At 37.1% G+C, this 26,433-nt stretch overlaps 1 protein-coding gene across 1 annotated transcript in view; it reads left to right on the forward strand.

Annotated features, from left to right (window-relative positions):
- LOC123536509 (chromatin-remodeling ATPase INO80-like) overlaps window positions 1-26,433 on the forward strand; it is a 129,443-nt gene that overhangs the window by 17,369 nt on the left and 85,641 nt on the right. Inside the window, exons 3-11 of the mRNA XM_045319728.2 lie at window positions 3,173-3,432; window positions 13,060-13,127; window positions 13,588-13,719; window positions 14,862-14,994; window positions 15,190-15,245; window positions 15,595-15,756; window positions 16,197-16,250; window positions 20,879-21,082; window positions 21,398-21,584. Of these exons, the coding sequence (XP_045175663.2) occupies window positions 3,207-3,432; window positions 13,060-13,127; window positions 13,588-13,719; window positions 14,862-14,994; window positions 15,190-15,245; window positions 15,595-15,756; window positions 16,197-16,250; window positions 20,879-21,082; window positions 21,398-21,584 (1,222 nt within the window). The 5' untranslated portion in view covers window positions 3,173-3,206. The remainder of the gene's footprint in view (window positions 1-3,172; window positions 3,433-13,059; window positions 13,128-13,587; window positions 13,720-14,861; window positions 14,995-15,189; window positions 15,246-15,594; window positions 15,757-16,196; window positions 16,251-20,878; window positions 21,083-21,397; window positions 21,585-26,433) is intronic.

Raw genomic sequence — 26,433 nt, forward strand, 5'->3', positions numbered from 1 at the left:
CAGTTTAATGGTAGTTTGGTACTATCAGTAGATGGTCCAGATATGCCAACTTTTAACTTCAAGGCAGCATTTGAACTGTGGGCCAAAAAGAAGGCAAGGTGTATTCTGTGACAGTGGAATAAGTGCTAGCGCTAGTGATTTGTGTGACATGTGGAAGTTAAATGAATTTTGCTGTTATTTATTATAGCTTACATAAGTAATGGATACACGAAAATAAAACAAAGAAACTATTAAATTTATTTGATTTGTTTTCGACAATGAACAGTTTGTATGTCTTTACAAGTGGAGAGTGCATTATTTTGAAATATAATCTTGTGTTTCTTCTACCTAATCAACCAATACAAGACTACATTTTAAATTACACTACAAGCTTGGAAGGTATACATACTTTTATTAAAAAAGACCCTATATATATAGCTAAAATATCAACAAATACGGATTTCAAAATACATTTGATTAGTTTTCAAAAATGAACAGTTTGTATGTCTTTATAAGTTCAGTGAATTTGAAATGTAATCTAGTGTTGGTTCTACCCAATTAACCAAAACAAGACAACTTTTTAAAATACACTACAAGCTTAAAAGGTACACATACTTCCGTTTAAAATAGATCCAAATTATAGGTAGAATATCACCATTTAATAATGGAAACTACAAATATTTCGATGCGGGAGGGACACCCCTCCTCGCGACCAACGATGTAAAAGTGGTTCATACTTCTTTCAGCCCAGTGTGGACCCTGATAATAAACAGATATTTGGTATAGAATACAACAGAAAAAAGTATACTTTGGAATACCCCAAATTTTTATGCCCCCCTTCAAAGAAGGAGGGGTATATTGTTTTGTAGATGTTGGTCGGTCGGTCTGTATGTAGACCAATCCGTTTCCGGATGATAACTCAAGAACGCTTGGGCCTAAGATCATGAAAGTTGATAGGAAGGTTGGTCATCACCTGCAGACGACCCCTTTTGATTTTGAGATCTGTATGTCAAAGGTCAAGGTCACAGTGACCCTGAACAGTTAAACGGTTTCCGGATGATAACTAAAGAACGCTTGGGCGTAGGATCATGAAAGTTGATAGGGAGGTTGGTCATGACCAGCAGATGACCCCTTTTGATTTTGAGGTCAGTATGTCAAATTTCAGTCACAGTGACCCGGAACAGTTAAATGGTTTCCGTGTGATAACTCAAGATTGCTTGGGCCTAGGATCATGAAAGATGATAGGGAGGTTGATCATGACCAGCAGATGACACCTATTGATTTTGAGGTCAGTAGGTCAAAGTTCAAGGTCACAGAGACCAGGAACGGTAAAACGGTTTCTGGGCGATAACTCAAAAACGCTTGGGCCTAGGATTAGGAAAATTAATAGGGAGATTGATCATGACCAGCAGATGACCCTTGTTGATTTTGAGGTCATTTGGTCAAAGTTCAAGGTCAGATTGGCCAGGAACAGTTAAAACGGTTTCTGGACGATAACTTGAGAACGCTTGGGCCAAGGGTCATGAAAGATGATAGTGTGGTTCCTCATGACCAGCAAATGACCCCTATTGATTTTAAGTCAGTAGGTCAAAGGTCAAGGTTACAGTGACTCGGAACATTTAAACCGTTTCCAGACAATAACTTGAGAATGCTTGGGCCTAGGATCATGAAAGTTGATAGGGAGGTTGGTCATGACCTGTAGATGACCCCTATAGATTTTGAGATCCGTAGGCTAAAGGTCAATGTCATATTGACCCGGAACAGTTAAACCCTTTCCAGACGATATCTTGAGAACGCTTGGACCTAGGATCACTAAACTTGATAGGCAGGTTGATCATGACCAGGAGATGACCCCTGTTGATTCTGAGGTCAATAGGTCAAAGGTCAATGTCACATTGAACCAGAACAGTAAAACTTTTGTTTACAGTGAGCAAATAATTTCTGTTCCTTGTGCAATTACTGAATGCATCAAGGGGGGCATTTGGTGTTCAACGAGCTCTTGTATGATTTTGTTTTAAAGTTACTCTCCATGAAATTGCAAACATTTATGTTTTTTATTTTACAATTCAGGCTCTGCAAGTAGCATTTGCGATATTTAAATTGCATTTTGTTACTTTGTATTGCCGAGCAGTCTTAATTTTGAATACTGTTGGAAATTCCATATTTAATTGCTCGTCACTGACAACTGCTTCAAAGCGGACGTCAAATTTTGGTAAATTCGGTATTTGGAGAATTCATGCAAACTAGCATGCATATTTTCAAATGGACTACTGGCAAATAAGCACTAACAGTGCAAAAAGTATTACGCTTACAGCAACAGCAGATTACAATCCCAATCGAACAGGACAGTTTTGAGCTTTACAGCTTTTGTGTCTCATGGTCTAAGATGCATAGACAAACTCGTGACTGTGTCTGTTCGATATATACCTCACTACGTTTGCATATATATCTAACAGACACGGTCACTCACTATCTATCCTATACTTAAACATACAGATAACTTGATAAGTGTCTTTCACTCCTGCTTAGGTAACATTTGTGATATTTAATTGGTGAACAAAAATGTTTTTTTTTAATTTTAGTGACAGTACACACAAGTTTGACACATGTTGTCTGATATTTAGAGGATATTTCATGTATATTACTTTGTTGCCATGAAAAATCATCCAGCTTTCAGAATTAAGAGTTTAATGTTTTAAGATTGCTTAAGTCAGTTATCACTTAATCGAGCATCATAAACCTCTAATCAACTGTTTATTTCAAATCGTTTGAAGATAAGACAATTTTCTCCTAATTAACAGGAGAAGCAAAAAAAAAAATGTGTGTGATGTAATTATTGTGACTAATATGTAAGCAGTTGATGACATTTGTTTGACTTTGAAGCCAAAGCACTAGTACATACAGGTACACACATCAAATCAGGAAATACACATTATAATTACTTGAATTGTGTATTTTATAAATTTATTTGAGTATTTTATTTATGTAAATATGCAGCTTCTCTGTTGCTCTATGTTAACACACATTAAAACGAATCATTTCTTTCATTTGTGGAGAACCAAACAAATTTGCCAGCAAGTAATTAACGACAGATTACGAGATATGACTGTTGACAGACTACTGAAAAAAAGAATCGGCATCTGTATACAGATGATAATATTCAATTAAAAATATTGTGTATTTCTATTTATAGAAAGATGTGCTAGCAAGAACAGTAGCAGTTGGCAATGGAATTCCACTTTGACCATGATTATGGCCAACAGTTAGCCAATCCACCACATATACAGAAGATTGAACATGCCTTGAAACTGGAACCTTTCTTGTCGTATGTTGAGGAGTTAATCAAACCTACTGAGGAGGATTTCAGCATTGAAAAAGAAATTCTTAAACCATGTGTGAAGAAGGATACAGAAGGGAATAAATTGTTTAATGGTATTACGATTACAAAAGCAGGTTGGTGTTTACTGTAATTATACCCCAGCCAAACATGTTGGGGGGGGGGGGGGGGTATATAGGAGTCAGTTTTGTCCCGTCCCGTCTGGAAATCTATTATCTCAGTTATTACTAAATGGATTTGATTCAAACTTAAAATAGATGTTCCACCTTATCACCCACATCATGTGACACAAGGTGCATAACTCTGAAGTTTTCATGAATTATGTCACCTTTTACCATACATGTCATACATCCGGGATTGTCCCGGAAATCACATACTCGTCCTGGTGTCCCGGACAGTGTTGAAATGTCCCGGAAAATTAAAAATACAGAAAACAAAAATAACCCCCCAAAAAACTAGTTTTTTGGTCTATAAATTGTTGAATTTTACATTAATAAAACACAATAAACAGTCCCCGGTGTCACATTATTTATTCCTAATTATCCGATAATCAGTTTCATGCCCTCGAGCGGGACACATGTTGATTAAGCCAGCTCCGATCAACACTCGTATCGAACGTGCCCTGCGGTCTTTTGATGACCCAGATTAATTTACAGTCGGCTATTTTGATGACCCTGATTATGAATTGACAAAATTATGCAATCAATAACAGTTTTATGATCATTTAATATTAGGAACAATAGCTGAAAATCTCGTTTTTAGCACGTAGGCGGTGAAGCTACATGTAGCCTTGATTGGAAGAAATGGCTGATAACGGTCAATTAAACGATAATTATTTTAAAAGGTTGTTATCTTTCAAAATGTTGATTGATTGTCACACATATTCTAAATTAAACTTTTGACTATTGAATGCCTTTGCCGACCGATCCATGAAAATTGACCCAACCCGAAATATTTTATATGGATTTTATCTACAAGATTTATTTTATTCCTTTGAGGATTCCATTTTATTAATGATTAGATAAACGTTTAAGCATAAAAATGATACCAAATAAGCTGGATTCTAAATCACGATGACCAGGTTAATTCTTCTTATGTAGCAAGTCTCCTAATTCAGTTCACCTCAGGAACGCAACCAATATTCACGTGCCGAACTATAGACGTGAATTACCCTATTTACCTCCCTTAGAAAGCTAGACGACATTTGCAGCAAATTATTCCTAAGCGAGGGAACAATGTTTATCTCCGGAATCTGCATGTAATTTTATGATATTTATGCATGAAACAGACGAATACTAATGTCACGGTGTATGTCCCGGACAAAGGGTAAAAATCCCGGAAATTTTTACTCAGAATCCTGGAAAGGTCCTGAAAAATTATGGCATGTATGCTTTTACTTAGAATTTAAGGTTAATTTTGATGTATTTTCACTTTATTTCAGTTATTACTAAATGGATTTGATTCAAACTTAAAATAGTTGTTCCACCTCATCACCCACATCATGTGACATAAGGTGCTTAACTCTGACATCAATTTTTTTATGAATTATGTCCCCTTTTTATTTTAAATTTAAGGTTGATTTTAATGTATTTTCACTATAGTGTTATTTCTAGAGCGATGCAGCGGGGCGCCCCGCCCTGCCGTTTTTTACTGCCGCCACGCTGCCCGTAAAATGTGGCATGTTGCCTTTGATCTTATGCTAAATCCCGCCAAATTCCTTGTTGACATGCCTCGGCGATTTTTTGATCAGCAAATTACGTCACGGCGAGTGCACACAGGTAATGAGAATCAATGAAGTGTTAAAACAAATTGATAAAGAGTATGGATCCTGTGAAATGTCAAAAAAGCGTGCGTAAGCGGCCAGCTGATTACCGAGCACGTGAAAAGTGCCCTAGATTTCTTTGGGCAAAATTTAAATTAGACCGTCGTTTAGTATAACAAGTATGTATCAATGCAGTGTGATTCTACTGTAATTTAAACTAGAAAATGCACACATTTTAATGATTATCGAAAGTAAAAGAAAGTTTAGAATGTCCGTTCACGAGTCTTATTACTACCGATGTCGTATGCAATTTTTCCATATTTCCTTCAAAAAAAGCTGACAGTCGGTGTATTTTTATGATGAGAAACATCAAAATATGTGGAACTATCTCTGGTTTACCCAAGTGGGTCATTTAAACTGAGTAAAAACTACTTTCAGACAATATTCCGAAAGTGTACCAGTATCCGGATAGTATATTTTGGATGTGCGATTTAGTAAACTTTAACCTTACTGTAATAGCACTTTTCTGTTAATGAAATATTGATGAAAGACCTGATAAATACATTAGGACTTTTGATAATTATCAGTTTACAATGTGACCTGAAACAGGCCTTTAACTATGTTGTTTACAACATGATCTTGGTTTCAAGATTAAGCTTATATTAAGGCCCTCCACTATTTCACATTCATATGAATAAGCTGACATTCTTGGTGACATTTTTAAGAGAAAGGCTTGAATGGTTTAACCTAAACTATAAAGTAAGTAAAAAGCCTTTGTAAACTTTGTTACTAGTTTTGGGAAGATTTAGCACTTTATTCTGTGACATTTCTTTTAAGTGTGCAATAAAGATAAATGGAATACATATTAACTATAGACATCTAGAAATGAAACTACTGCTATGGTAACTTTCACATCTAAAAGGGCACCCTGCCCCTTTCGGACAGCACCCTGCCCCTTTTTGGCAGCACCCTGCCCTTTTTGAGCTCTAGAAATAACACTACACTATATCTCGGTTATTGCAAAATGGATTTGATTCAAACTTAAAATAGATGCTCCACTTCATCACTCACATCATGTGACACAAGGTGCATAACTCTGACTCTGACACCAATTTTTCATGAATTATGCCCCTTTTTACTTAGAATTTAAGGTTAATTTTGATGTATATTCACTGTATCTCAGTTACTACTGAATGGATTTTATTTAAACTTAAAATAGATGTTCCACCTCATCACCCACATCATGTGACACAAGGTGCATAACTCTGACACCAATTTTTATGCCCCCGAAGGGAGGCATATAGTTTTTGAACCGTCAGTCTGTCGGTCAGTCGGTCTGTCCGCATTTTTCGTGTCCGGTCCATATCTTTGTCATCGATGGAAGTATTTTCAAATAACTTGGCCTGAATGTGTACCACAGTAAGACGACGTGTCGCGCGCAAGACCCAGGTCCGTAGCTCAAAGGTCAAGGTCATACTTAGACATTTAAGGTTAGTGCATTGATGGGCGTGTCCGGTCCATATCTTTGTCATCGATAGATGGATTTTCAAATAACTTGGCATGAATGTGTACCACAGTAAGACGACGTGTCGCGCACAAGACCCAGGTCCGTAGCTCAAAGGTCAAGGTCACACTTGGACATTAAGGGATAGTGCATTGATGGGCGTGTCCAGTCCATATCTTTGTCATCGATGGATAGATTTTCAAATAACTTGGCATGAATGTGTACCTCAGTAAGACGACGTGTCGTGTGCAAGACCCAGGTCCGTAACTCAAAGGTCAAGGTCACACTTAGAGTTTAAAGGATAGTGCATTGATGGGCGTGTCCGGTCCATATCTTAGTCAACCATGGATGGATTTTCAAATAACTTGGCATGAATGTGTACCACAGTAAGACGACGTGTCGCGCGCAAGACCCAGGACTGTAGCTCAAAGGTCAAGGTCACACTTAGACGTTAAAGGTCATTTTTCATGATAGTGCATTGATGGGCGTGTCCGGTCCATATCTTTGTCATTCATGCATGGATTTTAGAATAACTACGCATGAATGTGTGACACAGTAAGACGACGTGTCGCGCGCAAGACCCAGCTCCGTAGGTCAAAGGTCCTAAACTCTAACATCGGCCATAACTACTCATTCAAAGTGCCATCGGGGGCATATGTCATCCTATGGAGACAGCTCTTGTTTAATCTATTTTTTATGCCCCCGAAGGGAGGCATATAGTTTTTAAACCGTCTGTCGGTCTGTCAGTCTGTCCGCAATTTTCGTGTCCGGTCCATATCTTTGTCATCGATGGATGGATTTTCAAATAACTCGGCATGAATGTGTACCACAGTAAGACGACATGTCGCGCAAAAGACCCAGGTCCGTAGCTCAAAGGTCAAGGTCACACTTAGACGTTAAAGGTCATTTTTCATGATAGTTGGGCGTGTCCGGTCCATATCTTTGTCATCCATGGATGGATTTTCAAATAACTTGGCATGAATGTGTACCACAGTAAGACGACGTGTCGCGTGCAAGACCCAGGTCCGTAGCTCAAAGGTCAAGGTCACACTTAGATGTTAAAGGTCATTTTTCATGATAGTGCATTCGTGTCTGGTCCATATCTTTGTCATCCATGGATGGATTTTCAAATAACTTGGCATAAATGTGTACCACAGTAAGACGACATGTTGTGCGCAAGACCCAGGTCCGTAGCTCAAAGGTCAAGGTCATACTTAGACGTTAAAGGTCATATTTCAACATAGTGCATTGATGGGCGTGTCCGGTCCATATCTTTGTCATTCATGCTTGGATTTTAAAAATATTGGGCATGGATGTGTACCACAGTAAGACGACGTGTCGCGCGCAAGACCCAGGTCCGTAGGTCAAAGGTCCTAAACTCTAACATTGGCCATAACTATTCATTCAAAGTGTCATCGGGGGCATGTGTCATCCTATGGAGACAGCTCTTGTTTCTTTTGTCTGAAAATCTATGGAAATATTTAGACCCCATTCTTCAATCAATTCTTTGGCCTCCTTTTAAAATTGTTCAAAGAATTGAATTTTATGCAGAACTCTGGTTGCCATGGCATCCGAAAGGACAAACTTTAAAAATCTTCCTGTCCAAAACCACAGGGCCTAGGGCTTTGATATTTGGTATGTAGCATCATCTAGTGGTCCTCTACCAAGATTATTCAAATTATCCCCCTAGGGTCAAATATGGCTCTGCCCCGGGGGTCCAAAGTTTTACAAAGACTTATATAGGAAAAAAAGTTTAAAAATCTTCTTGTCTGAAACCACAAGACTTAGGCCTTTGATATTGTGTTTGTAGCATTGTCTTATGGTCCTCAACCAAAATTGTTCAAATTGTACCCCTGGGGTAAAAAGAGGCCCTGCCCTGTGGGTCCCATGTTTTATATAGACTTATATAGGAAAAAACTTTAAAAATCTTCTTGTCTGAAACCACACAACCTAGGCTTTTGATATTTGGTATGTTGCATTGCCTAGTAGTCCTCTACCAAAATTGTTCAAATTATTCCCCTGGGGTTAAAAGAGGCCCCGCCCCAGGATCACTTAATTATTATATGAGTCTATAGGAAAAAATACTTTAAAAAAAATCTGATCCTATTTCAAAGACTGTTTAATAATAATTACCTGATGACTCTAAGTAATATGATGTCATTTGACTGTGACCTTGACCTGCTGACCTACTTTCTTGTTTTTAGCGCACCTGAGCAATGCTCAGGTGAGTTTTTCTGATCGCTCGATGTCCGGCGTCTGTCGTCTGTCAACATTTAGCTTGTGTATGCGATAGAGGCTGTATTTTTCAATTAATCTTCATGAATATTGGTCAGAATGATAACCTTGATGAAATCTAGGCCGAGTTCGAAAATGGGTCATCTGGGGTCAAAAACTAGGTCACAAGGTCAAATCAAAGAAAAACCTTGTGTATGCGATAGAGGCGGTATTTTTCAATTGATCTTTATGAATTTTGGTCAGAATGATTACCTTGATGAAATCTAGGCCGAGTTCGAAAATGGGTCATCTGGGGTCAAAAACTAGGTCACTAGCTCATATCACGTAAAAACCTTGTGTATGCGATTGAGGCTGTATTTTTCAATTGATCTTCATGAATTTTGGTCAGAATGATAACTTTGATGAAATCTAGGCCGAGTTCGAAAATGGGTCATCTCGGGTGAAAAACTAGGCCACTAGGTCAAATCAAAGAAAAACCTTGTGTATGCGATAGAGGCTGTATTTTTCAATAAATCTTCAAGAATATTGGTCAGAATGATAACCTTGATGAAATCTAGACCGAGATCGAAAATGGGTCATCTCGGGTCAAAAACTAGGTCACTAGGTCAAATCAAAGAAAAACCTTGTGTATGCGATAGAAGCGGTATTTTTCATTTCTTCTTCATGAATATTGGTCAGAATGATAACCTTGATAAAATCTAGGCCCGAGTTCGAAAATGGGTCATCTCGGGTCAAAAACTAGGTCACTAGGTGAAATCAAAGAAAAACCTTGTGTATGCGATAGAGGCTGTATTTTTCAATTGATTTTGATTTATTTTGGTCAGAATTATTGCCTTGATGAAATCTAGGCCAAGTTCGAAAATGGGTCATCTCGGGTCAAAAACTAGGTCACTAGGTCAAATCAAAGAAAAACCTTGTGTATGCGATAGAAGCGGTATTTTTCAATTGATCTTGATTTATTTTGGTCAGAATGATTGCCTTGATGAAATCTAGGCTAAGTTCGAAAATGGGTCATCTCGGGTCAAAAACTAGGTCACTAGGTCAAATCAAAGAAAAACCTTGTGTATGCGATAGAGGTGGTATTTTTCAATTGATCTTCATGAATTTTGGTCAGAATGATTACCTTGATGAAATCTAGGCCAAGTTCGAAAATAGGTCATCTGGGGTCAAAAACTAGGTCACTAGGTCATATCACGTAAAAACCTTGTGTATGCGATAGAGGCTGTATTTTTCAATTGATCTTCATGAATTTTGGTCAGAATGATTACCTTGATGAATTTTAGACCAAGTTCGAAAATGGGTCATTTCGGGTCAAAAACTAGGTCACTAGGTCAAATCAAAGAAAAACCTTGTGTATGCAATAGAGGCTGTATTTTTCAATTGATCTTCATGAAATTTAGCCAGAATGATTACCTTGATAAAATCTAGGCAGAGTTTAAAAATGGGTCATCTGGGGTCAAAAACTAGGTCACTAGCTCAAATCGAAGAAAAACATTGTGTATGCAATAGAGGATGTATTTTTCAATTGATCTTCATGAAATTTGGTCAGAGTGATTGCCTTGATGAAATCTAGGTCGATTTTGAATATGGGTTATCTGAGGTCAAAAACTAGGTCACTAGGTCAAATTAAAGAAAAATCTTGTGTATGCAATAGAGACTGTTTTTTTTCAATTGATTTTTATGAAATTTGGTCAGGTTGATTGCCTTAATGAAATCTAGGTCGAATTTGAATATGGGTCATCTGAGGTCAAAAACTAGGTCACTTGGTCAAATCAAAGAAAAAACTTCTGTATGTGATAGAGGCTGTATTTTTCAGTTGATCTTCATGAATTTTGGTCAGAATGATTGCCTTGATAAAATCTAGGTCGAGTTTGAACATGGGTCATCTAGGGTCAAAAACTAAGTCATATCTAAGAAAAAGCTTGTTTTATCGCAAGAGACCAATTTTTTGGTCCAATCTTAATGAAAATTGGTCAGAATATTTGTTTCCATGAAATCACTAGGTCAAACATGTTTTACACTGTTATGGAGAGTTTCTTAGGTGAGCGACCTAGGGCTATCTTGTTTATGATACAGCCTTGAAATTTGAATGACATGTACAGTTTTGCACACCGATTGTAAAACTGAATTTCATTGACCATGAATGTGACCTACTGACTTTCTTAATATTTTAACATCAGTTTGACGTTTGAAACATGTAGCTCATATTACTCAGGTGAGCGATCCAGGGTCATCATGACCCTCTTGTCGAACTTTTGACAGTTTTTAGTTGTTTGTTTTCGCACATGATGCACACAATTATTTTTATCAGGGATGTACAAAATAAAAAATTAAAGGCAATTTTATTTCGCCGCATTTGGTTGGTGTTTCCAAAGTTTTCGACCAATAAAAATCATTGTAATGATATTCGGTGATAGGCGGAGCATACTTTGTTGACATGTGAAGTTCACAACCCGTAACGGGATAAGTTTACGCTAATTGATTTTATAATGTTTTTACAAGCTGATCAGAAGAGGGTAGATGCGATATACACATGTATGATAACAGCCTTGGGCGCCGGATTTTAGGGCAACTTGTTTTTCGCTTTACTGTACAAACAGAGCAAAGTCATCAAAAAAAACCCCGACCACTTCGCTCACGTCGCCTAAAAGCGTGGACCCTGTATGCCTTGCTATCTTAAAAACTAATGCAAATATTGAATTGAAATGAAAACAGTTTGTATAAACCATACTGGCTAGCGTCCTGCAACCGGACACTTTTGGAATATTTTTCACGATAACTCTGGATATAGTTATATCTTGTGGTTGAAATTTCACGTGAACAAAGCTAGGTTCTCCTCCCAACTAAAGAGCTAACTTGTTTACTTCTAAAATTAGGTCAAGTACTTTTTCGAGTCCCGAACGAAGGGCCACCGAATCACGTTGTTTTAAGGTCTAACAGTACCATGTTTCTGGACAGCAAGGTGTCACTTATAGAGTTTACATTCAACATTGAATTAAACTTCTATTTTCAACCAAGAGAAAGTAGTCGTTCAGTAAGTCATAGAATTGTACAAATTGCCTCTCTTGAATCGAAGATTTGATCGTCTCTCTCCCAAATGTATGTTTTAAAATTTCACTGATGTGGATATTTTGATATAAAAATGTGTTTTAGAGTGTATAAAAATCATGCACTAAATAACAAATCTGTATTTCCCGATTAAAGTGTTTCCTAAACGTCTCGTCTGCTTACCTAAAATTTGCATGGGGCCTTTAGATTTAATGGCGGGACCCTATGGAAACACTGCGCATTCGCATCGCGCCACTTCCGACTTCCCCCAACATGTAAACATGCTTCATGAGTGCAGACGACATGAAATGTAGCATTTCTTGTAAAATACTTAAATTTAACCGTTGTATCTTCGCTGTGTTGTTGAAAATCAAGCGTTCATTTGATCGTTAACAGATAAGTAAGGTTGAAGACCGAAATGAAGCGTTTACAGGACTGTCCGGGTTGGTGGTCGTCCGGATTTGGTGGTCGTTAGCCAGTAATTACCTTAAGCACAAAATAACTGAGTTGAAATCACCTTTTTATCAGATATTTGAGTTTATAACACATCTCAGGTTACCAAGTGTGAAAAACAGTTGAAAAAAGAAAAGTGAATTGTGTAGTTAGCAATCTTTGAAAATGTTTGTTTTGTAAGGTTATTTATAGTAGCCACCATTAACCCATTTTGATATTACAGTATCATTCATATGCTATTACACCATGCACACATACATATGTGTAGTATCTCTATCTGTGTGTAATCTTAAATAAATTTCCTGAAGCAGACTCTTATTAATATGGGCAGTTTGTCAATTTTTATCATTATAAAAAATTATTTAGTTATTTAAAGAACCCCTAATTTGACATAAATATTTTCTCACAGATTTAGATTTTCAAAACCCCCACTCCTCAAATAAAAAATTACTAACATTGGGATAAGAGTCTGCATATGAGTGCTTTACACCTGACACGCTAAAGAACCGGTGAAGCTTCTGGAATCGGAATGTTATCTGTATCTTGCACTATCCTCTCACTAACATTACTAACTGTCTTACAGACGTGTAACTGATAGATTGCGTTAACCATCATAAGAGAAATTGAAACACAGTCGAGAGAAATACAAAGAAAATATTTTATTGTTCTATATAGATGCTTGAAGACGTTTTAAACTTATCAGAATATATAAAAATTATATATATCTAAAATTCATTTCAGAGAGAAAGGCAGACAAGAATAGGCTGTACACCTTTGGTAAAGTGAAGAAAAACAGAAAGTGGTTAAAAGTAGGTATATATATTTACCAGTCTCTTGCTAGGGTCACAAGAAGACATGTCATGTTTACTTTGGTAATTTGTATGCCATTCAGTTCAGCAGAAGATTTTGATATTGCATTGAAAAAATGAAAGTGTTCCAAATACATCTGTTAGTATATGTATAAAGCACATTTACCTTTTCTTCATTGTGTCTGTAGTAAATAAACATTAGAAAAATTATATGTAATAAAAGTTTTAAATGAAAATTTGTCATTGATGTCCGAATTCATTTCATAAATCAATTTACATTGCCTACAATAATTGTCCTGAATTGATGAGGACCAATTTTCTCTGAACTTGTGTTTCTATTCTATTGTTAAACAGTGGCCATGGTCTTAAGTTAAAAAGAAATATGCAGCCTTAAAACATAGAAATAAAACACAAAGTTTTGTATGCACAGCTGGAGGCTATAGTTGTTTTGTTTTACCAGGCAATTTTATTGAGTGATAGTTCATCTGATGAAGAAGATGAGGCAGCGATCACGGAGGCGGAGCTACAGAACATGCTCAGACTGCATAAATACCAACGCAAACATCAGATGCAGTTTTATCAAGATCCAGAGGTCAGTTAGGTCACATGTAGATGATGACCTCACCAGAGGTCAGTTAGGTCACATATAGATGATGACCTCACCAGAGGACAGTAAGGTCACATAGATGATGACCTCACCAGAGGTCAGTTAGGTCACATGTAGATGATGACCTCACCAGAGGTCAGTTAGGTCACATAGATGATGACCTCACCAGAGGTCAGTTAGGTCACATGTAGATGAATACCTCACCGGAGGTCAGTTAGGTCACATGTAGATGATGACCTCACCAGAGGTCAGTTAGGTCACATGTAGATGATGACATCACCGAAGGTCAGTTAGGTCACATGTAGATGATGACCTCACCGGAGGTCACTTAGGTCACATGTAGATGATAACCTCTCCGGTGGTCAGTTAGGTCACATGTAGATGATGACCACACTAGAGGTCAATTAGGTCACATATAGATGATGACCTCACCAGAGGTCAGTTAGGGCACATGTAGATGATGACCACACCAGAGGTCAGTTAGGTCACATATAGATGATGACCTCACCAGAGGTCAGTTAGGTCCCATGTAGATGATAACTTAATCTCTTTGATGCTTCCTTTGATAGTGACTTTGCAGAGATTGTTGCAGAAAAAAGATTGGTTGATCCTCATTACATTTTCTCTAAAACTCGATTGTTAATAGAGAATTCTATTTTCTGTCTGTTATAAAATTTCACAATGAATATTCCATAATTTATATTCTCATTACAAAGCAGACAGACCAATAAAATAAAACAGGGTTTGAGAAAAAAAATGTTTCATATGTAATGTTGTTTGTCTTACTGGGAATGTAATTGTGGTATTTTGATAGTTGAACTAGCTTGGGCCTCTATGGCCAAGTACTGAAGTAGTTATGGGTGCTGGCTACAATTCATGTACACCTGACTTTTCGGATAGTGCTTGGGTAGTCATGAGGAACCTTTTTAGCCGGCTTTCGGGAGATGGCTGTTTCTACTTAGATGCTGCTTGTATCTGAAAAACTTGCTGGAGGGCATCTCGTCTCACCTTGCATTACTGAGACTAAAAAATTCAATATTACCTGAACTGTGTTGTAGTGACTTAAAATCAAATGACATATTAGGGAGTAGCAAACACTAGGTTTGAAATGTTTTCTTGTCTTACAGCTGCACCAGTATCAGTATTATTCAACAGGCTTGCTATCTAACTATGACCATTTCCCAGACCAACAAAAAGCCATTCTTGGACCCAAAAAGAAGATTTCTAAAGATCAGAAAAAGATGGAAAGAAAAATTAAAGGTACTTATGAAAAACTTTCTCTGTGTATAGAATTACTGTGAATTTAAAGTCAGTAAATCAGTTTTACAATGGTTCGAAAACATTGATGGCCTTGGTGGTTTTTCAGAAATGTTTGTTTAGATGTTTTTTCAATTGAATAATATAATCATTTTAATGCAGACCAAGCCATTGGTTAATACATTTTTGCTTTTTAAGCCAAGCTGAAGAAGTTGAAAAAAGAGAAAATCATAGAAAATGGGGATGAAGATGAGGTATGTTAGTATTCAAGTCTTGTAACAGGTTTGTTAGGTCAATTCAGTGATAATGTGCAGGAAAGTTGCATCGATGTATTAAGGAAAATATTCTATATTTGGGCCAGGAAAATCCCAGTTTACAAAAGCTGTTGCTAACTTACTAGCCTACTGTGCATAAACATTTACAACAGTTTACAAAGTTTCCAAACTGTCTCTTTTGATGATAATTTAAATATGACTCTATAATGCCGAAGCTCTGTTTGGTATTATTTATTATTACTTTAAACATTTTGTAACTCTTTTCTGTTTATTTATGATAAGACCCCTTAGCATTGATAGGAACAAAATGAAATGATTTGTTTTCCAGCTAGGAGAGGATATGGATCCAGTGCTTCTTCAAGCCATATTGGCTCATAAGCAATATAAGAAGGAGAAAGGATTGGGAAAGGAGAAGAAACTCACCCCAGAACAGGCAGAGGCAAAAAGAAGAAGGATCTGGGTCAATATTGCAAAGAAAGAAATACCAAAGGTAAAAAAATAGTTCATGGTGAGTCAAGAAGAGTTTAAAGACAACTTCGAATGACTTTACTATCACCACTTTTGGTTTAATGTTTATAATCAAGTGAGGTAATTTCTCAGTTCATAGTTCAACCTAAGTTGCAACAAAAGATATTACGGTATGATAAATTTTAATCATAGCCATTTAACGCTTCTACTCCAGAAAAGACATTTTAGATAAGTTGAAGTGGTTCCAGTTTGAGTCATTCCTATGAAATTAGCACATTGCTGTCATGGTGAATTGCAAGTCATGGTCACAAAAAATAACATGAGAATGCACAAAGCTTGGAAATGTAGCCATAATATTATGGCCTAAACTGCATTGATGTGACTCTAAATGTAGCAAAAAAGCCCCAAAAAACGATTACAGCTATTTTAACAAAACTATCATTGATTTCTCTATACTTTCAGGCTCAGAAACAGAAAGTTTCCGCAAGAAAGGAAATGCTTCAGACATTGAAAAAGGTGAGGATAAAACTGGAAAAATAAACTCCAGAATGTGTGTTTAATTGCACAGCTGTCTATTTTTATGAAAATAAAAATGTCATTGTGATCAAACTTGATTTATGACCACCTGTTCTTTTTAGATCATTTAGATAAGATTAAAAGGCTGTTTACCTAAGCTGAGTTTATGTATCGTTATTTAGAGACCGTATTTGTTGGGAACCAGTATCTGGACAGGACCAGTTTCGGACACATGTAATAGCCGCTTTATTTGGCGTTATTCACGCAGTTGTTTCTTCTGGATCATTTGAATGTTTGTTCTTCATGTCTACAACAAACCACTGTTTTACAATTCTGTATAATGTTAGGTTTTATGATGATACCTCACCTGTGCTTACAAAACAACTTTCGGTCTTAACGGGACATGAAGATAACATTGCGCATGCAAGGTATCAAGTGGGGAAGTAATAATTAAACTACATATTGATTGTCTACTGATAACATGTGCTGCTTTAAATTTCATGGTAATAGTTGTAAACATAAAATGCAGGGCTGTCGATTTTTGCACTAATTTTATTAGCTCGACTATTCAAAGAATAGTCTAGCTATTCTACTCACCCTGGCATCGGCGTCACACCTTGGTTAAGTTTTTGCATGCAAGAACATACAGCTATCATTTAAAGGCATATAGCTTTGAAACTTATTTTTTCTTTTTCTAGGTCAATTACCAACCTCACTGGGTCAAGTTCCATAACTCTGACATGTATTTTGAGGAAATTATGCCCCCTTTTGGACTTAGAAAATTCTGGTTAAAGTTTTACATGCAAGTTACTATCTCCAAAACTAATGCAGATATTGAATTGAAACTTCACATGTGTCTTTGGGGTTATAAAACTAGTTGATAGCACCAAGCCAAATTATTCCCCCTTTGGACTTAAAAAATCCTGGTTAAAGTTTTGTGTGCAAGTACATACAGCTGTTACTTAAATGCATATAGATTTGAAACTTATTTTTTCATTTTCTAGATCAATTACCAACCTCACTGGGTCAAGTCCCATAACTCTGACAAGTATTTTTTGGAAATTATGCCCCCTTTTGGACTTAGAAAATTCTGGTTAAAGTTTTACATGCAAGTTACTATCTCCAAAACTAATGCAGATATTGAATTGAAACTTCACATGTGTCTTTGGGGTTATAAAACTAGTTGATAGCACCAAGCCAAATTATGCCCCCTTTGGACTTAGAAAATCCTGGTTAAAGTTTTGTGTGCAAGTACATACAGCTGTTACTTAAAGGCATATAGATTTGAAACTTATTTTTTCATTTTCTAGATCAATTACCAACCTCACTGGGTCAAGTCCCATAACTCTGACAAGTATTTTTTGGAAATTATGCCCTCTTTTGGACTTAGAAAATTCTGGTTAAAGTTTTACATGCAAGTTACTATCTCCAAAACTAATGCAACTTCACATGTGCCTTCGGGGTTATAAAACTAGTTGATAGCATCAAGTCCCATAACTCTGATTTACATTTTGGTCAAATTATGTCCCCTTTTGAACTTAAAACTCTTTTGATATTTAACATTTTGGGTAATATTTTCCTGCTTCTAGGACAATATTTCGAATAGTCGAGCTTGGCTGTCTTACGGACAGCTCTTGTTCTATATCAGTTTGATATTCGTGTTGGATGAAATTCGAGTTTTATATAGTTAGCCTCTCTATTGAAAGTAGGGTTATCTTTCATGTGCATTTTTTAGCTCACCTGTCACATAGTGACAAGGTGAGCTTTTGTGATCACCCTGCGTCCGTCCGTCCATGTGTCCGTCAGTCAACAATTTCTTGTCTGCACGATAGTGGTTTCATTTATGATTTTATTTTAACCAAACTTGCACACAACTTGTATCACCATAAGATCTCGGTTCCTTTGTTGAACTGGCCAGATCCCGTTATGGGTTCCAGAGTTATGGCCCCTGAAAGGGCCAAAATCAGCTATTTTGACCTTGTCTGCACAATAGCAGCTTTATTTATGATTTGATTTTTACCAAACTGGCACACAACTTGTATCACCATAAGATCTTGGTTCCTTTCTTGAACTGGCCAGATCCCGTTATGGGTTCCAGAGTTATGGCCCCTGAAAGTGCCAGAATTAGCTATTTTGACCTTGTCTGCACAATAGCAGCTTCATTTATGATTTTATTTTAACCAAACTTGCACACAACTTGTATCACCACAAGATCTTGGTTCTTGAACTGGCCAGATTCCATTATGGGTTCCAGAGTTATGGCCCCTTAAAGGTCCAAAATTTGCTATTTTGGCTTTTGCAGCCATATAGAGACTTCATTTATGGTTTGATTTGATACAAACTTCCAAAATATCTTCAACAACAATAAATCTTGGATTCCATGACAAATCAGATCCAATTGTAGGTTCCAGAGTTATTTTATATCTGGTTACCTCCCCTGATTGTAGTCAAAATGGATTTATATCAGTAAGTACTTATAGGACTTATTTGAAATTTCATTATTGTCATTAGTTAGACTGAGCCAATCAGGGTAGATAACTATGGACTGATTTTATGTCAAATTACCTCCCTTATTTCAAATTAAAATGGGTATATCTCCGTAACTAATGAAGAGACTGATCTGAAATTTCATTTATGTCAACAGATTTATTTGGCAGATCCTTCTTTTGTTCACTTACAATAATTTTCTTTTTAATTACTTCCCTTTTACGTTACTATAGATAGCTTATTTTAGTAACTTTTTTTTATTGGTCGTAGGGAAAAACCAAGACCATTTTTCTGTGGTACAGCATGGATGTTACCTCCAATTTTTAGGTGTATTTTGACATATCTGCCCCTTGTAAGAATTTTTTTTTTTCTTTTTGGTTCTTTCCTTTGTTGTTCCTGTCCTTTGGACTTAGATATTTTTTCTGAGGACCTTCTTGTCCTCAAGTGCAATGATAACAGGTGAGCGATATAGGGCCATCATGGCCCTCTTGTATTGAAAAGTAGGGTTATCTTTCATGTGCATTTTTGGAGAGATTACTGATAAAGAAATGTGTAAAAATAGTTTTAATTACTTATTTCGATATCAAAATAACAGCAAAACATCGTGAAAATATTTGTCCGACTACTGGTTTACCTCACGGGGAAAATAACTTCTTTTAGTGACCCCATTTGAGGCCCCATGGAACCCATATTTAAGTCACAACACAATGCTAATTACAACATCGGATGCAGAAGGAGCTGAAGTTTGTGCAGTGTGGGCTTCATTTATGTCAAATATTTTTTGAGGAAATAATGGAGCCGAAATTTGTACGGCTACTGGTTCCCAACCAGTACAAGAGTTCTTCGCGTGCTTCAGTTTTTGCAAATATAGTGGTTTTTACAAGTGCACCGATTATGAGTAAAAATGTAAACAATGGAGTGTCTATGAATCATTAGAATGAATAAATAACATTCGATCTTAGTCATAATACTGATTGATAGTGAATGCTAATGACTTCATGTGTTGCAGAAAGGTATTTAGTTTGTAATTGTAATTTCCTATCAATTGAAATCTTCTAGAAACTTGTAAAAAGACTGCTTAAATAAGGACAAATCTTGCTGTCTTTGCCATTCGCCAGCTGCTAAAAGGGCAAAAAAAAATTTAATGTAAAAAATTCAGTGAAAGTTGTATATTTTGCTGGTACTACCAGTTAGTAAGTTCATACTCTAAGAAACACGTCAGAGAAATTTGGGCAGTTTTGACCTATTAAAATGTTGGTAAAATTAGATAATATTTTTTCTTTTCATGAAAATTGCCGTTGGGTAACAACGCCATGCTCATAATCTGTAGTACACCATACATGTTATTTGTCACAAAAGTGTTCCAGTTCACGTAATATAGTCAGAAAGAGAATAGGGTTGCACTTAAACTGCAAAGCTATAGTTACTGCTGTTATAAGGAAGTAGTAAAGTGTCTGCCTTAGGTGTGAGAGGTCCTTGGTTCGAGGCCTGGTCAGAGCTTAAATATTTGCATTCTGTTACAGCATGTATTTGCAGGTTATCGGGCTGTTCCAGATGTTCTCTGTTTTTAGCGAACAGTATCATGGATCATGATTTAGCAATCCAGATCACTGCTGAATGTTAAATGAAATGCACCCAAATAGAAAATATTCAATATATTATGTCCCTTTGATGTTTCTGCTTTACATGTCCACGAAGAGTTACATTTTCTTGATCACAAAATTTTCTTTTATATGAAAATATTAAATGCTCATAACTGCATGCTTCTGGTTAAAGTATTATCAATATATCTATTTTTGAGAAATATATGGACATTTGCCTTCATTTCAAAGCTTTTAACTTCATACCTATGATTTGAAAAAGTTAGGTACTATTCTCTACATTATTGATATGTGAAGTACAGTCCAATCTCTTTTTTTGGACACTTCTGTAATGAATGTAAACAAAAACAGCCTGTTATTTAGACAGTAAACATTTCCAGGACAACTACCTCTGTATAATAGACAATTTGAAACTGCCCAGTGGTGTTTCTCTATAGAGATGCACTTTAGTATTCTACCTAAAATAAACTTGGTTAAAGCAGGCTGTACATGGATTGAAAGGCATTTAAAAGCTATTTAAAATAATTTTGTTCTGTTTAGATTTCTATGCAGTCAATGCGAGAAGTTCGTCGAGCTGCCATTCAGTCACAGAAACAAACTAAGGACTCGCAGTCAAAGGCACGACGACTTGCTAGGGAGATGATGGTGTACTGGAAGAGGTTTGAAAAGGTTGAAAAAGATCACCGTAAACGAGTCGAAAAAGAGGCGCTTGAGAAACGTAAAATGGACCTTGAAATGAGTGAGGTAAGCTGACATGACTCTGATTTTGGACACAGGAAGAAGTGTTTGTGCCTAATGTCTTATTGATGGTATTTTTATTTGCAGGGAGGTTTAAAACTTTATAAGATTTATCTTAAGCCCTGTTATATTGAAAGCTTGAAACTCATTGAGTCTGCTTCCTTGAAAAGCCATTACTGGTGTCTTATTTGGAGGAGGGACCTGACTCTGTGGAATTGCAAAATCTTTAACTTCTGACTTGAGCATTGTTATCATCTAACAACCAGTTTTTTCCATTGGATTATAGTTGTAAAATAATGACAAAACAATTCCTGGTTTCAGGCAAGAAGACAGCAGAGAAAGTTAAATTTCTTGATCACCCAAACAGAGTTGTATGCCCATTTCATGGCTAGAAAAATAACTGGCGAGTCAGAAACAGCAAAGGACAAGATCCTTAAAAAATTGGAAGAAGATAAGACAGAGAAACAGAAATCAGAATTCCTCATTGATACTGTCAATGATGACTATGGTGAGAGAATCTTTGAATTTCCAAAATGGAAGATATGGTAGCTTGGCCAATTTAACAAATTAAAATGATAGGACTGTGCTGAAAACAGGTTATAAAGTCATACTCAAGCCCTCACTATAGTGGGGGTATATTGTTTTGTCGGTAGGTTGGTCAGTCTGTATGTAGACCAATCCATTTCCAGATGATGACTCAAGAACGCTTGGGCCTAGGATCATGAAAGTTGATAGGGAGGTTGGTAATATCCAGCAGATGACCCCTATTGATTTTGAGGTCAGTAGGTTAAAGGTTGAGGTCACAATGACCCGGAACAGGTAAATGGTTTCTGGATGATAACTCTAGAATGCTTGGGTCTAGGAACATGAAAGTTAGTTGGGAGGTTGATCATGACCAGCAGATGACCCCTATTAATTTTGAGATCAGTACGTTGAAGGTCAAGGTCACAGTGACCCGTAACAATTAAGTGGTTTCCGGACGGTAACTTGAGAACGCTTTGGCCAAGGATCACGAAACTCAGGGTGGTTGATCAAGATCAGCAGATGATCCCTATTGATTTTGAGGTTAGTAGGCCAAAGGTCAAGGTCGCAGTGACCTTGAGCAGTTAAACGGTTTCCGAATGATAACTCAAGAACTCTTGGGCCTAGGATCATGAAAGTTGATAGGGAGGTTGGTCATGACCAGCAGATTACCTATATTGATTTTGAGGTCAGTGGGCCAAAGGTTAAGGTCACATTGACCCGGAACAGTTAAATGGTTTCCGGACGATAACTTGAGAATGCTTGGGCCTAGGATCACTAAACTTTGTAGGGAGGTTGATCATGACCAGCAGATTACCCTATTGATTTTGAGGTCAGTAGGTCAAAGGTCAAGGTAACATTAACATTGACCAAATAATTCCTGTTCCTTGTGCAATTACTGAATGCATCAAGGGGGGCATTTCTTGTTCTACTAGCTCTTGTTATAGAAATGTTGAAATTCTATTATAAAATCTTTTGTGTGTTTGTTTTGGGTTTTACGCCGTTTTTCAACAGTATTTCAGTCATGTAACGGCCGGCAGTTAACCTAACCAGTGTTCCTGGATTCTGTACCAGTACAAACCTGTTCTCCGCAAGTAACTACCAACTTCCCCACATGAATCAGAGGTTGAGGACTAATGATTTCAGACACAATGTCGTTTATCAAATAGTCACTGAGAACATACGCCCCGCCCGAGGATCGAACTCGCGACCCCGCGATCTTTAGACCGATGCTCTACCTACTGAGCTAAGCGGGCGGGTAAATTAACTGCAAATGCATGTGCTAATGTAGTTTGTAAAAACTTAAAGAATAGTTAGATATAGGGATGGCAAGGAATTGCATATTTTGTATTCAAATACTCAGTCAACCTTCCGAATGAGTTTTCAAATATTCGGTCATCAACTGATCAATGAAACAACTCAAAATCTTATGCATTTATCAACACTTATGGATCAGCGACTTGCATGAATTCTACTTCCATTTACACCAGAAATAATTCAGACATTGACAAATTAATTTAAGACTGACTTATAGTTCTCGTCACTTGTTCATCTCTTGTTATATAACATATTTGTAATAAGCCTTCATTTAGATTTAATTTATTAGTCCCCTTCATGGTTCTCTCAACCAGGGATTTTTCCACCTGTACCACGAGCCGAATATTCCCAATGCCAAATTTGCTCCATTTTCCCCAATTTGAAGCAAAAAATTCCCAATTAGAAGGAAAAAAGTCCCAACTGAAATCAATTTTTGATTACTCAAAGAAATTTCTTGCATATTAAGTTTTGTTTGCTAATGTTTGGAAAAACCAACTTGTTTCTTCTTTTAGTGACAAGACTGTCTGCACATCGGTAAAAATTAAATACATGATTCTGCCAGAAAATTGTAATGTTTTGTAAGTAAAACTGCTCAAAATACATAAAGGCATTATTAGTTATTAGATTGGGTTATGTCGTCGGGCGGGCGGGCATCAAACTTGATTTCTGCACAATAACTTTAGTTTGGAACAAGCTGTAGACACCAAACCTGTAGATAGATGGTAAGGAGACGAAGGCTGGTATTGCATTTGGGTCAAGGTCAAGGTCGCTGTTGCTAAAAATAGAAAAATTGGTTTCCGCACAATAACTTTGGTTTGCATTGATGTATTGAAATTAAACTTGGCCTATAGGTAGCTTATAGAAAAACCAAGGTGGGATTGTATATGGGGTCATTGGGGTCAAGTTCAAGGTCAGGATAACTTATTTAAAGTTCACATGTAGTAAATTCCACAGTGGTGCAGTGGTCTAGAGCGTTGGGCAGCCAAAATCTACTTTTTAGTCAGTGGGATGGAAGGACGTCTGTTCAAATCCTACTGAGATAAAAAAAAAATTCTATTTTTTTGTGATAAAAAGGTCATTTTAATGCCATTCGGTCATGGTCAAGGTCACAGTTACTAAAAATAGATTTTTTTTCTCAGTGTGCTCATCAGAAAGGTGGTTTCCGAATTATAATTATGTCTCCCCCAGGAGACATATTGTTTTTGCCCTGTCCGTCCGTCCGTCTGTATGTCACACTTCATTTCCGAGCAATAACTGGAGAACCATTTGATCTAGAACCTTCAAACTTCGTAAGGTTGTAGGGCTGCTGGAGTAGACGACCCCTATTGTTTTTGGGGTCACTCCATCAAAGGTCAAGGTCACAGGGGCCTGAACATTGAAAATCATTTCCGATCAATAACTAGAGAACCACTTGACCCAGAATGTTGAAACTTCATAGGATGATTGATCATGAAGAGTAGATGACCCCTATTGATTTTGGGGTCACTCCGTCAAAGGTCAAGGTCACAGGGCCCTGAACATTTCCGATCAATAACTAGAGAACCACTTGACCCAGAATGTTGAAACTTCATAGGATGATTGATCATGAAGAGTAGATGACCCCTAACGATTTTGGGGTCACTCCGTCAAAGGTCAAGGTCACAGGGGCCTGAACATTGAAAACCCTTTCCAATCAATAACTAGAGAACCACCTGACCCAGAATGTTGAAACTTGATAGGATGATTGGTCATAAAGAGTAGATGACCCTTATTGATTATGGGATCACTCCGTCAAAGGTCAAGGTCACAGTGGCCTGAACATTGGAAACCATTTCTGATCAATAACTAGAGAACCACTTGACCATGAGTGTTTAAACTTCATAGGATGATTGTACATGCAAAGTAGATGACCCCTATCGATTTTGGGGTCACTCCATTAAAGGTCAAGGTCACAGGGGCCTGAACATTGAAAACCATTTCCGGTCAGTACCTTTAGAACCACTTGACCCAGAATGTTGAAACTTAATAGGATGATTGGTCATAAAGAGTAGATGACCCCTAACTATTTTGGGGTCACTCTGTGAAAGGTCAAGGTCACAGGGGCCCGAACATTGAAAACCATTTCCGGTCAGTAACTTGAGAACCACTTGACCCAGAATGATGAAACTTCTTAGGATGATTGGTCATGCAGAGTAGATGAACCCTAACGATTTTAGGGTCATTCTGTTAAAGGTCAAGGCCACAGGGGCCTGAACATGGAAAACCATTTCCAATCAATAACTTGAGAACCTCTCGACCCAGAATGTTGAAACTTCATAGGATGATTGTTCATGCAGAGTAAATGACCCTTATTGTTTTTGGGGTCACTCCATTGAAGGTCTAGGTCACAGGGGCCTGAACATTGATAACCAGTTCCGATCAATAACTTGAGAACCACTTGACCCAGAATGTTGAAACTTCATAGGATGATTGAACATGCAGAGTAGATGACCCTTATTGATTTTGGGGTCAGTCTATTAAAGTTCAAGGTCACAGTGGCCTGTTCATGTAAAATCATTTTTTGGAAATAACTTGAGAACCACTTGACCTACAATGTTGAAACTTAATAGGATGATTGGACATGCAGAGTAGATGACCCCTATTTATTTTGAGGTCACTTGATCAAAGGTCAAGGTCACAGGAGCCTGAACAGTGACTTGAGAACCACTAGGCCACTAATGTTGAAATTTAGCGGGATGACTGGACATGCCAAGTAGATGATCCCTATTGCAGCCAACCATCAGTGTCTGTTTGACTTTCGCTCCTGACCCCTATTGACTTCTTGCCTATAGGACTTTGCATTGGGGGAGACATGCGCTTTTTTACAAAAGCATTTTCTAGTTTTAGTTTGGACTTACTTACTGCCCCCAAACTACAGTAAGCTTATCTAAAATATTAACTTTTAATGATATTTGGGGTGACTGTTATTAAAAATGGCTTCTTCCCAATATCTTTAGTTTAGGTACACTTATTGTCAGTATACTTGGTGTGTAGGTAGCTTTTATCAAACACAAAAGGTTGGGAATGTATTTGAGGTCACTTGGATCAGGGTCAGGGTCAATGTAGCTAAAAATAGAAAAATGGGGTCATATTTGACATAAAAATAGATTTTTGTGCTATGGAATGGAAGGGTGTCGGTTCAAATCCCACTGAGATAAAAAAAAATTGTGACGAAAAGGTCATTTTAATGCCATTGGGTAACTAAAAATAGAAAAGTACAGTCACAGTTATAATAAAAAATATATGTATAATATAGGGATGGGAACGAATACTGAAATCAATATTCGAATATTCGGTTTGCCATATTCGAATATATTCGAATATTCGGTTAGTTTTAATGGAAGCTTTAAATTCTTATTAAGTGACTGGCATATACACAACGTATTCATTTGTTTAAAGCGTGGATCATCGTAAATAAGGCCAAAAAAATGTTTATTTCGGGTAACCCGATCATACATAGCGAAACCCGCCGATCCTAGCGTTTTATTTCACGATTCTGT

This window comes from Mercenaria mercenaria, chromosome 1, assembly GCF_021730395.1.
Source record: "Mercenaria mercenaria strain notata chromosome 1, MADL_Memer_1, whole genome shotgun sequence".
Lineage (NCBI taxonomy): Eukaryota > Metazoa > Mollusca > Bivalvia > Venerida > Veneridae > Mercenaria > Mercenaria mercenaria.